Below are 12,485 nucleotides of genomic sequence, written 5' to 3' on the forward strand. Positions count from 1 at the left end.
GATTTTCTTCTGTACCCATTTCCTTTCTTCTCTTTCCCAAAAACACACAACAGCAGCAAGAAACTCCTCATGCAGGTGCCTAAGACACACCACAGCATCTGTTTCCAGTCTCTGCCACCATCATTTTCTATAACAGAAATATTCTCTGTACTCTGCCAGATACCTTCCCTATAGTCACATGTAACCCTTAATTCCCCCACCACATCTAAAAGAGAACAAGCATCTGCCTCACCCTACTGCAACCCTGCTCTGTATGCTCTAAGCCATTACAAGTTTCATGTTATCTGTTATATTGGAGAATCTTGAATGAAGAAGCAGTATATCAAGATAAGGATGGAGAGAAATACAACCTTGTAGGTCTTCTTATTTTCTGGAAGTATAAATAGAGTACAGTTGAGTCTCACTCTCCCTCCCTCATAAAGACATTTTCTCCTGGAGCAACTTCTCATAGCCATTCATCCCTGTTAAAGCAGTTTGCTTTCATCTCTTGTTCCTCATCAAAAGATCCTAACATCTTGAGCTGAAATCATGTCAGAACTTTACAATCATGGAAATCTCCAAGGGCTGGAAGAACACCGTTCTCCTTCCTAGAAACAATCAAGGATTCTCTTTATTCAATTTGCTTCAGCCTGTGTCTGCCTCTGCTTCAGAAACTATTGAGGTATATTGTTTCCTTGCTGACTGGGTACCATTTCAGCCTGAGGTAGTGAAGAATCTGTCACCATACAATGTAAGCAATAACTACAGTAACACTGAGCATTATCTTGTCTGCAAGAACCTATGGTGACAGAGTCAGGTATTCATTTCATTTTACATCATGCAAAAAAAGAATCCTGCAAAACCTACCCAGATGAAGTCTAAGAATCTGTCATGCAATGTCCCTTTCTGCTAGCCTCTAAATCTTGCAAAAACTACCTTCAACATATGACCATCACGTATCTGGCATACATGAACATAAAACAAATGAAAAAATGAACTCTGAAGCTTTCCATCAATTCAGGTATGAACGGTGAAGATGCATTTCCAAAGAGGTCTTAATCAAGATTCATTTTTTCAAGACGTGTGATGATACAGTCTCAGGATTTGAGATCACTGTTGCATTCATTGGCCTCTCTGTAGATCTTAGCAACCAGAATCAGAAACAGCAGACTTCTGCCATCAGAGGAAACATTACCTCTCACAAAAACAAAACAGATAAAATTTTGAGAACCCAACTACAATTATAACACATTGACAATCTTGCAGATAGTTAACTCTTAAATTGGAACCAAGCTCTCTTGACTCACTGAAATGTCACGTGCTCAGTGCATGCTCCACAAATACTGATTTAACTGAGTTTAACATTCTGAGTGTAAATGGTAACATGCTTGTACATTTTCAATCATTGCTTAGACTGTTATTTCAATTACAATGATTTTTATAGTACTCGCTTAATTTATATGTCTCTTTCTTTGACAAGTTATACCAAAATGGGCCTGTTCCACTGCTGAAGAAGGAAAACCAGTGCCACAGCTTAGCAGCTTACACCCTTAACAAGTGCCATGGATTCAGATTGTGTTTGCCCAGACAGTCAAAAGGCAGGAGTCTTGGCCAGTCAGTCAGAGCTCAGCAGCCTTGTTTTACAACAGTGGCTTGTTTTGAAAAAGTACTCTCAATAATCTCAGCAGCTTCAACAAAAATATTTCTTAATTCGGTGTATATATAAGCCCACTCCTCTAAACAAAGCAGACTTCTTCTACCAACTTCTCTAACAGATTACCATCAAATCCTCTAAACAAGGTTCGACAAGTGTGTCTGATCACTTGAAAACTGTAAGATCACAGAAGTGAAACTCTGTCATACCAATTATGTAAAGCCAGTGAAAAGAAATCCATGCATTTTTGCAAGCAGGCAAAGCAGGCTTTTCACAGAACAAAAGGAGCCTTGTCTTTTTCCATTATGTGACGAATCCTAATTAGAATCAATGATTTTTTACTGTTGGCCCAGATATGCTTGTTTACATAACTGTAACTTCTTAAAACAGAAATCGAAATGTTGGTAGTAAAATACATCCACCGATATGATAGACCTTGAAGAAGAATACTGTCATTTCATGATGCTTACCTCTGATGGAGGCAACACTGCAAATATTGAACAGTAAACAATATAGAAAAGAGTGAAAGCAATTTAGTTTTGTTTGAATATATTTATAGAAATAAACAAAGAGCACCCGTAAAGGCATACTGTCATCTCTTCCTTGAGCTTGTGTTGGTTCATGTAGAAAGCATTCAAAGAGGGGAAAAAGAGAGGGAAAGTAATTATTCATTACTACCCTTCATATCAGGCACACATAACATTTCAAGATTTCTTGCAGAAACAGCTTTTGAAAAGGAATTTTTATTATGGTTACATCTCTTGAAATGATTTACTTGTGATGTTGAACTTTGTAATGATGCTTGTTAGTTCTCCACAGCTGAATGCTCATGGAGTAAAGTTGCTATATATCTTAAAACACTGGTAGGAAAGTACCAAATGTAACTCAAAACTGTCTTCAAGAGACAAGAGAAACAAGCATTCAGAGAAGATAAAGATGATATAAAAAAAACTGCCATATGGCTGTTCCAATGTTTAGCAATCTCAGATGTACTTAGCAGAGCTGACTGAGTCCCTTGGCAGCTCTAGACAAAATAATCATGGAACTTCATCAGCTCCTCTTCCCAAATTTCCCTCTCGGTTACCTCAGTAACTTGCAGACTCAGTTTGTTCCCTTACAATAACCACCTGCAGAAAGACTTCCCTGTTTCAAAGCAGGCCTGCTCAAAAAAATATCTTCAGCAACTATTCAAGCACTGTTAACACAAGATCAACAGCAATTACAGCACTGTAAAAAAGGACTCTACTGTACTGGCTGAATTGGTAACACGCTGGTCCAAGAAGCCTGTCTGTATGGAGAGTCCACTATGACTACATTCTGGACAGTGCTTAATCCTTACATCATCCAAGTCCTTTAGAAATCTGCAATTTATCTGTACCTTCGAAAATGCACAAGCTTTCAGTATCCCCACAATGCCACCTCAGCTAATCGAGGCAAATGCAATGAAACAGAATTGCTTCAGGCACCAAAGTGATTTAAGCTGATTCTTGTATTCCTTGCATTCTTCAGGCTATTGTGGCTGAAGATTTAGATGTACATATAAAAAAATGCATTCAAGATGTGCCAGTGAAATTAGTGGTATCACTGAGGAATCATTCCTGGCTGCTGGATTCTGCTTGAAAGAACCTCACTGAAGTCTGGAAGACAATTGCTGTGCAATTGAAAGGCTGGGTGACCTGGGCCTGTTCAACTTTGAGAAAAGAAGACTAAGAGGGGATCTAATTAATGTTTATAAATATCTTACATGTGTGAGTCAAAGAGACATGGCCAACCTCTTTTCAATGGTCTGTGGGGACAGGACAAGGGGAAATGGCCATAAACTGGAGCATAGGAATTTCCACACCAATATGTGAAGGACTTCTTTACGGTGAGAGTGACAGAGCACTGGAACAGGCTGCTCAGGGAGGTTATGGATTCTCCTTCTCTGGAGATATTCAAGACCCACCTGTAAAGCCTGCTGTAGGAGGCAAGCTTTGCAGGGGTTTGGACTCTCTGGAGGTCTCTTCCAAACCTTACGATTCTCTGATTCTGTAATTCATTGTAATTCATTCCATAAAAACTTACAAGACCAAGCCCTCTGCTTGATCTTTTTACATATTGTCACTTACAGCCTCCTAAGTAGGAGTAAAAACATATTAAACAAAACATGAGTGTTGAAAAACATAAATCATGCTATAAATCAAGAATAGCTTAGTATCTCTAAACACTTCAGAATATATCTGCATTTTTCTTACAAGGTATTTAAAAAGTGCAAACAGATGCACAAACAAGTATGTGGCATTTTTCCATATCCTATTTATTCACTATAAATAATCCAACGACTATTCTATAATGCAAGCCATTAGACTTGGATGCCTGGAAAGTTCTCCATAGCATGTTAGAAGCATTAATTAAACCTCTAATCATCAGGAAATCAGTGTCAAGCACCTGAATAAAAACTGTCAGTGTCTTTACCACTGCTTTAAATCCACACTTCCTTTCTGAAGTAATAACATAGTAATGCACAACACAATCTTTATAACTGGCTGGCTGTCCTTCTCACTTCTTTTCCTCTATATAAATTTTTTTAATAGTATCGTGTAGTTTTCCATGAATGGCTTCTGTTTGTTTCTTGTGTGACTACATAACAACTTGTGTTTCCTGTTATCCCATCAAATACCATTAGGTCTTTCTATCAGCAAATGGAAAACTTCACAGTTTATTTATTCTGTTTCTGACAAGTTCAGCCACCAACCAACCAGAGATGTCTGCAAATGCAGAATAAAAGTTATGCAAAAGAATGTTATGGCTTTGTGAGTAACCCAATTTCTTTACTTCACACAAACCTGCTCTAAAACCACACCCTTGGCATTGTCAGTCAGTTTTGATTTCAGATAATTTTCTCTTTCTTCAGTGTTCTTTCATCGTTCCTGCTCTCATTCTTCATACTGCTGTCTCTTCTCACTTATCTGCTGATGTCTTTCTCTCATGTTTTTTTCTACTCTCATGTTTTTGTGCTACTGCCTTAAAAAACTGTTTTATGGTTTCCTAATAAGTACTTTTTCTCATTGTCTCTTTCCTCATAAATCTGACAAGGATCACCTCAGGAAGAATTGAAGTTAATGGTCCAGTATATCCCAAGAAAAGAAAAAACAACATATTGGATATTTTTAAAAAAGATTCTGAGAGCAGAGAGCCTGAATTCAAGCTCTGGTGTATGACACTTCCTCTGCCTCACCCTTTAAATTTAAGAGTGAAGTCTGAGATGATAGCTTCTCTCTAAAGACTGGCATTTTAAAATTAAAAAAATTAAAGAAAAAAATTTCTCTACTTAGTTTATAAGCAAACCTTTGGAATAAGTCAGAAATCATAAGAATGGAATTGTCAGTGAGACAAACACAGAAACAGACTCTGCACCAACTTACATTTCAGAACTTTACAACATTACATACAACTACTTTTTTTTTTTCTTTCTTTTTTTTTTTTTCCTTCCCAAGTAAATTGCAATCAGCAATTATTTCTAGAAAAAGTAAATTCATTGTTTCCGTAGGTTGTGCTAAGGACTGGGAACAGCACTGCTGAGAGCACTTTCTGTTGGCACCAAATGTGCTCTTAGTGAGATAATTTAATTGTCATCTAAAATACAGTCTGTGTGTAAAGCCAGCAGGGAATCTGAATTAGAGTTAACTGGTGATTCACTGGAGTCCAAACATTAGCTGATGGTAGTTTCCTGGCTATGTTATCACCTTTCATTATGTATGCAGGAAACTAGCTTGTAGCATCTCTAAATAAAACAGACAGAACAGCAGATCTTTGGGGTTTGAATGCTCACTACTAGAAGTTCTGAGCAGAGAACTTGTCCTATGTTATTTTTCTACTATATTCAGCACAACAGAGCTTAGAGTCTGTTTTTTTTTGTTAGTAATGACACAAGCTATTGCCCTTAAAAATACACAAAATACACAGATTAAGGCGGAATAACATGATGCAATAATATTTGGGACAAATTGTATCATTTATTCTGCACCACTTTTTTCCTGTGTGTGTGTGTGATCCACACAGTTCCAGAGACTGACAATAATTAAGCTTCAATTTTTGAAGTTTACCATCTTATTTCTGCAGTTCATAAAGTTTTTAAATTAAGAAAAAAAATAAATAAATTGTCAAACATTATCTGTCACTACACATCAATTTAAAGAACACCTTCCCTTTCTAGATGGAAAGATGGAGCAGACCTTTATTCATGCAGACTACCTAAAAAAAACCCATATTAGCATTACCTACAAGAAGCAGAAATACAACTTCTGAGTGTTCTTGTAAGTAATAGTCTTTTAAGGGTAAGAGAGGCAGAATTCAGACTTACTGTGCATTTGTTCGGCTTCTCTCCTGAGTGAACTCTCATGTGAATCAGCAGTTTATACCTTGCATTGAATGGCTTGAGCCTTCTTGGACAGCCTGCCCAGAAGCACGTGAAGTTTTCTCCCTTCCTCTGGTCTATATGAATCTTCTCAATGTGTTGCACAAGTTCTTCTTGCTGATCATAAAGCATGTTGCAATCAATCCAACGACAGCCATGTTTGCCATTAAAATCATTCAGGTCTCCATCTTCTTCGAGCTGTGGGTCTGGAGCAGAAGGAGGCACAGGCAGACGGTACACATGACCAGGGAGGCTTTGAGGAAGCTGGTGCTGGTGAGCATGGTATGGTGGGGGTGGCCCTTGTGGAGTAGGTGGCAGCAGTGGGGGTGGAGGAGGCATATCAATAGTGTGACCTGAGAAGTCATCCAATTGTTCATTTTTCAGGGCATCCACTGCTTGGCTGTCCATGGGAAACATGCCCTGTTGGATCACCATGTTAGTCATCATGTCTGTCTGCAGGCTGACTTGCTCCAGCTGCTGCATTCGCTGGTACTCACCAACTCCATTCTCAACAAACTCTGGGAAGGCAATGTTGCAATTAGCCATGAGAAGGCCTTTCTGGTAAGCTGGGACAGAGCAGTTTTGGGGTATATAGCTGCCTCTCACTCCCAGAAAATGCCCATAGACCTCAGGCTGTGGGGAAACATTAGCTGCTGAAGTCCTGGAGCTGTTGATATAGGCCACTAAAGAAGTAGGGGATGTACGAATGATTGTATTGAAGTCAATCCCAATGCCATCAGACAGAGGAGATAGAGAGAGTGCTTTCTTTTTGGAGCGGGCAGATTGAGACTGGGAGAAGGAATGACAAGCACTAAGATTAGGAGAGTGGCTATTTTCCATGCCAAGTAGATAGGATGGTAATGAGCTAGACATGCAGTTACTGGACACAGGTGGTGTAGATTGAAAATTTAGGAAGTCCCCCAGCACACTGCCATTTTGTAAACCTTGATCAAGTGGAAGAGAATGAAGTATCCCATACCCATGTGACCACTCTTGCTTAACAGTCAAAGTCAACTGACTTTCTGACAAGCTTGATGTTGTAGAGTCCAGAGACTTGTGTGACAACAGTGACCTGGAACAAACGCATAATAAACTAAGTAAGCAGTTAGACACTTATACATTACAAATTTAATGTGTGTGTACTGCTGTGTGTGTTCTTCCACCTTCGTGTATACTTAAAACTAAAGAAAAGCAATGTATAAATTCTTCCTAACTTCAACTACTCACATTTTTGAATTCTCCATCAGTGTACAAGAAGGTATACACAGTCAGTGTACATGTAAAAAGACACTTAATAATTGAACTTTAACTTAATTTTTTTTTAAACTTCACATAAATGTAAACGGGTTTCAGCTTCTGAAGCCAAAGCACTATATTCCTGCCTTGTATGAAGCTCACTGATTTGAGATGACTGCCTATTATTTTTGCTAGCAAAGAAAGGGAAGAAAACTGAGTAAAGAATAAATGTTTAACCTTTATGACTTTGCCAACTGTAATTCATACAAATATTATTCAATACAGAAATAGCTCAGGATTGTATAGATTATATCTAACTATAGAAAACAAACAAAATACATTAATAATGTAGAAGAAATAGCTGAAAGGGTTTGGTTTATTTAATTTTATTTTGTGATGTGTTTCCTTTCAAGTCAGTAGCCAGTTTTTTCACAAAAGTATAATCATACTGTTATTGTTGGCCTGTCACAGAAAGACTAAGAAATTTGCTTGTGTTGCAAATCTCCTACAGCTCTTGACAATATTTTTTTCTACAGAAATGTCTAACAAGGAAACACACAGAAAAGTAGATTTGTCTTTATGATTCAATTCTGTATATTGGCAGACTTGAACTTCCTACGAGTCAGTGGTGCCGGTGGTAGTGTCATCAATATGGTAATCAGTACTTTTGAGGTGCTCTGACAGTAGGGAGAAACAGGTACCTATCAAGATAAACCTGGAGATCACACAAACAACAAAAAAATTCTGCAATTTGGGAGCTAACTCCTGGATTTATTATTTTTTACAACACTCTATTGAAAAAGCGCATAATTTTAGTGGTAGTCCAGGTGCACAGGAAATCAGGTTTCTCTTTTAAAGTGCATTTTTGAAGATAGACAAATCACTTAGTCACTGCTTTTCATCTTCTCAAATTATAAATAAGATATGCAGTACTTTCTCCTATCATACATAGATTTCAGATCAAATTAACTTCAAAAATGACAGCTAGTAAGTTGTAATGGGTACTGTAAATACCAGATATTAAAAATATTTCTTAAATTTCTAAGTAAACAATATATTGAATATTTACATGAAGAAATCCAAAGCAAGTTATGCACACAAGGAATAACGTATTATTTACAAAGGTAAGATACTACAGTCAGTAATGTATAATGTTTTTACGTAATAATTTTATTACCACAGATTTGCAATTTATAGAACAAAAACTATGAACCATGAAGGAAATAATCAGAAACAGATCTCAATTCTTTCTTGATAAGCAGAAATAAATCCCATCTCTTTCTTCCTACATACAGAGTTACAGCAAGCATATTTATAGAAAAAATTCTACCTACTTCACTATCTTCTTACTAGGTAAGCAAGTTTTGAGTCCACTCAGGATAAATAATATTGCTGTTGCTTCTGAGTTCTGCAAGATTTTCTTAGAGGGGATAAGGTTCCACAAGATAAGGATTCACAAGACAGTTCAGTTAAGGGTCACAGCTGCATATTATGTCTGCTCCACAACTGTGTCTGAATTAACTGCAGCTTTAGTGGAAATACGTGAAACCACCTAACTTTAGAATTATTGGTAGGTGAAGCCAGGGATCAACATCAGTAAACACAACTGAGCACAAACAGAGGAGCTACCTCTTCTGGCCAACTCTCCCTATAATTTAAGTTTACTATAATATCTATAATATAATATAGTATAGAATATTCCTTTGGGCCCACTGAGCTAGAAATAGTTCATCCTCATGTTGCCAGTCCAAATCTACCTGAGTACTTGTACTCCAGCAATCCAATCCATCTGCTGGTTGTTTTGATGTTCTTCAGTGGCATGACTCTTGGGTATATGTGCATCTAGTGACATACCTTTACAACCATGTTCTCTATCTGGGCAGCCATATCTTTCTGCGATGTTGCAGGCCAGATGGGTTTAGCTCTGCACTGCCAGTTGTTCAACTTCCATTGCTGTAAACATCACTGCAGGCCATCTCCCACTGGAATATGAGTCAGTGTGGAGGTAAAACACTGTCCACTTTTCTCACTCAGCAATATCTAAAGCCAACTGGATGGCCTTTACTTCAGCCAATTGGCTCAATTCACCTTCTCTGTCAGCATTTTCTGGACTTCAGATAGCAGCCTTCCACCTCCAGTGCTCTCCTATGATATGGCAGGCCCATCAGTGAACAAGGCATATTGCTTCTCACTCTGTCAATTTACTACACAGTGGGGCCTCTTCAGCATGCATCATCTCCTCCTCTAATGATATTCTGAAATATTTGCCTTTGGGTTATTCCATGATTACTTCTGAGATTCCTGGGTGACTGGGGTTTCCTACTAAAGCTTGAGTTGTGAGATCAGCGTGGCTCATTTACTCCACAAAGCATCAGTTGCAGGATGTGTGGAGGGGACCCTCCCCTCCCTTTGAACATCCAGTGCAGCACAGGCAGTCAGAGTACCAAGAGCAGTTGTGCTTCAGTACCAACCACTTCCAAAGCAGATCAGAACCCTTCAGATGCTGCCAATATCTCTTTTTCAGTTGAGTGTAGAGGGCTTCAGATCCTCTATAGACCTGACCCCAGAACACTAGAGGATGACCCTGAGCTTCCACTGCTGCTTTCTACAAGAGGCTCCAACAGGGGCATTCTCTCTAACTGCAGTGTAGATCAATTTTTTATTTTTATTTTTTTTTTTACATCTTGGCTGCCCAGACTGGCCCACGGGCTACTGCATGAACTATCTGCTGTTGCTAAGGCATTCATGTGAAATTCTTCTTCCAAGCCACTTAACAGAAAGGGCTTATAGTCAGACTGTAATCTGGAATATGATTTTTCTCCAAAAATCCACAATGCTTAATTTTTTTCTAGATGGGAGAGACATATCTGCTATCTTATAGATCACATCCATATCTGATCTGATGACATCCAACATAACTGACTCCTCTGAAAAGGTGTGTGGGAAACTCAAAAAAGATGAAGATGGTGTATATACAAAAATCTGATATTAATTCTAGTAAACTATAGTTTAGTAAACTTTCCCTTCTCGTGCCCATCAGGAAAATTCAAGACAAGTCATTTTGTTTTGAGTCAATTCAATCCACAATCTGTTTTGGATTGAACTACCAGAGCACAGGTCATGATGCATCCTGAAAAACATAATGCAGAGAAGGCTCTCAGCCTGTAAACAGATTATGAAGTTAGTTTAAACAACCAGCTTAGGCAAATGCAGTTTAATGCTAAAACAATTTTTTTTAAAGTGTTTACACAATCTGTAAATTAAAATCTAACTTAAAACTTGTTTTGCCCTAAATTGAGGGGAAAATTGCTGAAATAGACATTCTTTGTATGAGAAACTGATTTTATAAAGTCTTCATTGATAAATCATTAAAAGAGACACTAAGAAACACTAGAACCGGAATTCTGCCAGAGTTTCAACTTCAGTTCACTTTAGTAAATGTTTCTTTAAAATAAAAACGTATAACTCAGTGTTGACATAGTACACACAGCCATACATTCACGTAAATGTAACAAACTCTACCTGCACACTGAAAACTTCCGAGTATTAGTAAGTAATAATACTCTAATGATATTTACATTCTATCATTTCTATTCTGACACAGAGGCATGTTTTTGGAGCTGTCATTTTTTATTAGCTTAGCAGTGAGTGGTTTTCCCTGGCATGTTTATAAAGGAAGCACAATTCATTTTCTAAATTGTCCCAGAGGACTCAGTTTTCCCTACTAAAGAGACAGAAATAGAACAGATCAGAATATCTCAAGAAGTGACCCACAAGGATCACCCAGTCCAACATGTCCTGGAATATTACAGATTGTAGCAAGATTTTCTTCCAGTTACATAATAACAGTTTTAATTATTTCAAGACCATTCCTTAGCTTTCAATAAAGTGATATAGTAAAATGTAAATTGTTTAGAAAATAAGAGATCTTTTGTGAACAAGAAGCATTATATTTTAGGCTCAGGAGGCAACTATTCTCAAGTCACAACTACAGAATTGGCTGCGTAGTTTCTGACATAACACTCAAGATTATTTTTTCACTGTATTTTTAACTGAAGTATAGGGATGAACTTACTGTACCTGTATAGAGGCTAACTAAACAACTGTTTTCTCTTCAGTCATGTTTGCCTGTTGTAGTCATAGCTATAATCTCAAAATTTACTGGAGTATATGGAACATATGCTGTTAACTGCTCGTACAGTGCAGATAGGGAACAATTGATACAATCAAGTTAATGATTGAAACGATTTGAAAGCAAATGTAGTTGATGAGAGAAGAAAAATATTAGTGGGGTATTAAAAGTTATTTTATCGGACATTATTGTCACTTGGTCAGCATCAGCATAACACTCTTAATATTATGGTAAGCTTAAAAAAAATATATAACTGTCCAGAAGATGTACTTCTACTTTTTCCTTAATATTTTCAGCCCGTTGTTTTTTTTTTTTCCTGTACAGAAATATGCTTAGGTGATTATAAGAGTCTTTGTCTTCATCTATGAAAAAAGCCCTATCAAGCACAGAAAACTTCTAGCCACATTTCCTCCTTGATATGAATTATCCAAATCACTATGATTATGGATTTATTTAGTTTTATTTAAACTTGCCATGGGATAACAGAGCTACACTTAGGTCATTATATATGAAAGGCTACCATTTAAATAATAGGAAAATTTAAAAAAGTAAAAAAAAAAAACCAAGAAACAACAAACAACTCTTCTTTTAATACTGAAAAGAAAAATGTTAACTCAGGACCTTGTATCTGATGGAGGAATACTCAGGCTGGAAACATCCATAGACCTCTGTAATTGAGGGCTGATCTGGTTGCATGCTGTTGAAACTCGACTAGTAGGAGGCGAAACAGGTCCCAGCTGCTGAACTGTCATGGGACTGCTGGTGACTACTAGATTGCTGCAGCTGCTTTTTCCAATGGACTTACACTGGGATCCATAACCAAGACCTCCTAAAAGCAAAAAAGGCATGTTAGTATTCATCTACCATGAGCACATAATGAAGTCACAGAACTCAAAGTGTCTGTACAACAGGGACAGGGACTGCAACTGAATATCTTCAGAGGAGAATGAAACGGATGTTCAACACAAGGATTTTGCAAACTTCTCCAAACACAAAAAGCAATGCTTTCAATAAGATTTGATGAACGATGCACATTTAAAACATGTTGAAATATATGAACTAAAAATTAGATATCATTGATATACACC

The 12,485-nt window shown here is 37.5% G+C and overlaps 1 protein-coding gene across 12 annotated transcripts in view; it reads right to left on the minus strand.

Annotated features, from left to right (window-relative positions):
• GLIS3 (GLIS family zinc finger 3) overlaps window positions 1-12,485 on the minus strand; it is a 159,740-nt gene that overhangs the window by 104,942 nt on the left and 42,313 nt on the right. For all 12 annotated transcript variants that reach the window (XR_014880286.1, XM_085212631.1, XM_085212628.1 and 9 more), the window contains exons 2-3: window positions 12,019-12,226; window positions 5,976-7,101 (exon numbers count right to left, since the gene is read on the minus strand). Coding sequence is in view for 11 of the 12 variants with exons in the window: in XM_085212631.1 (XP_085068757.1) it covers window positions 5,976-7,101; window positions 12,019-12,149 (1,257 nt within the window). In the remaining variant the exon portion in view is untranslated. The remainder of the gene's footprint in view (window positions 1-5,975; window positions 7,102-12,018; window positions 12,227-12,485) is intronic.

Source organism: Meleagris gallopavo, chromosome Z (assembly GCF_905368555.1).
Source record: "Meleagris gallopavo chromosome Z, MGAL_WU_HG_1.1, whole genome shotgun sequence".
NCBI classification, from domain to species: Eukaryota; Metazoa; Chordata; class Aves; order Galliformes; family Phasianidae; genus Meleagris; species Meleagris gallopavo.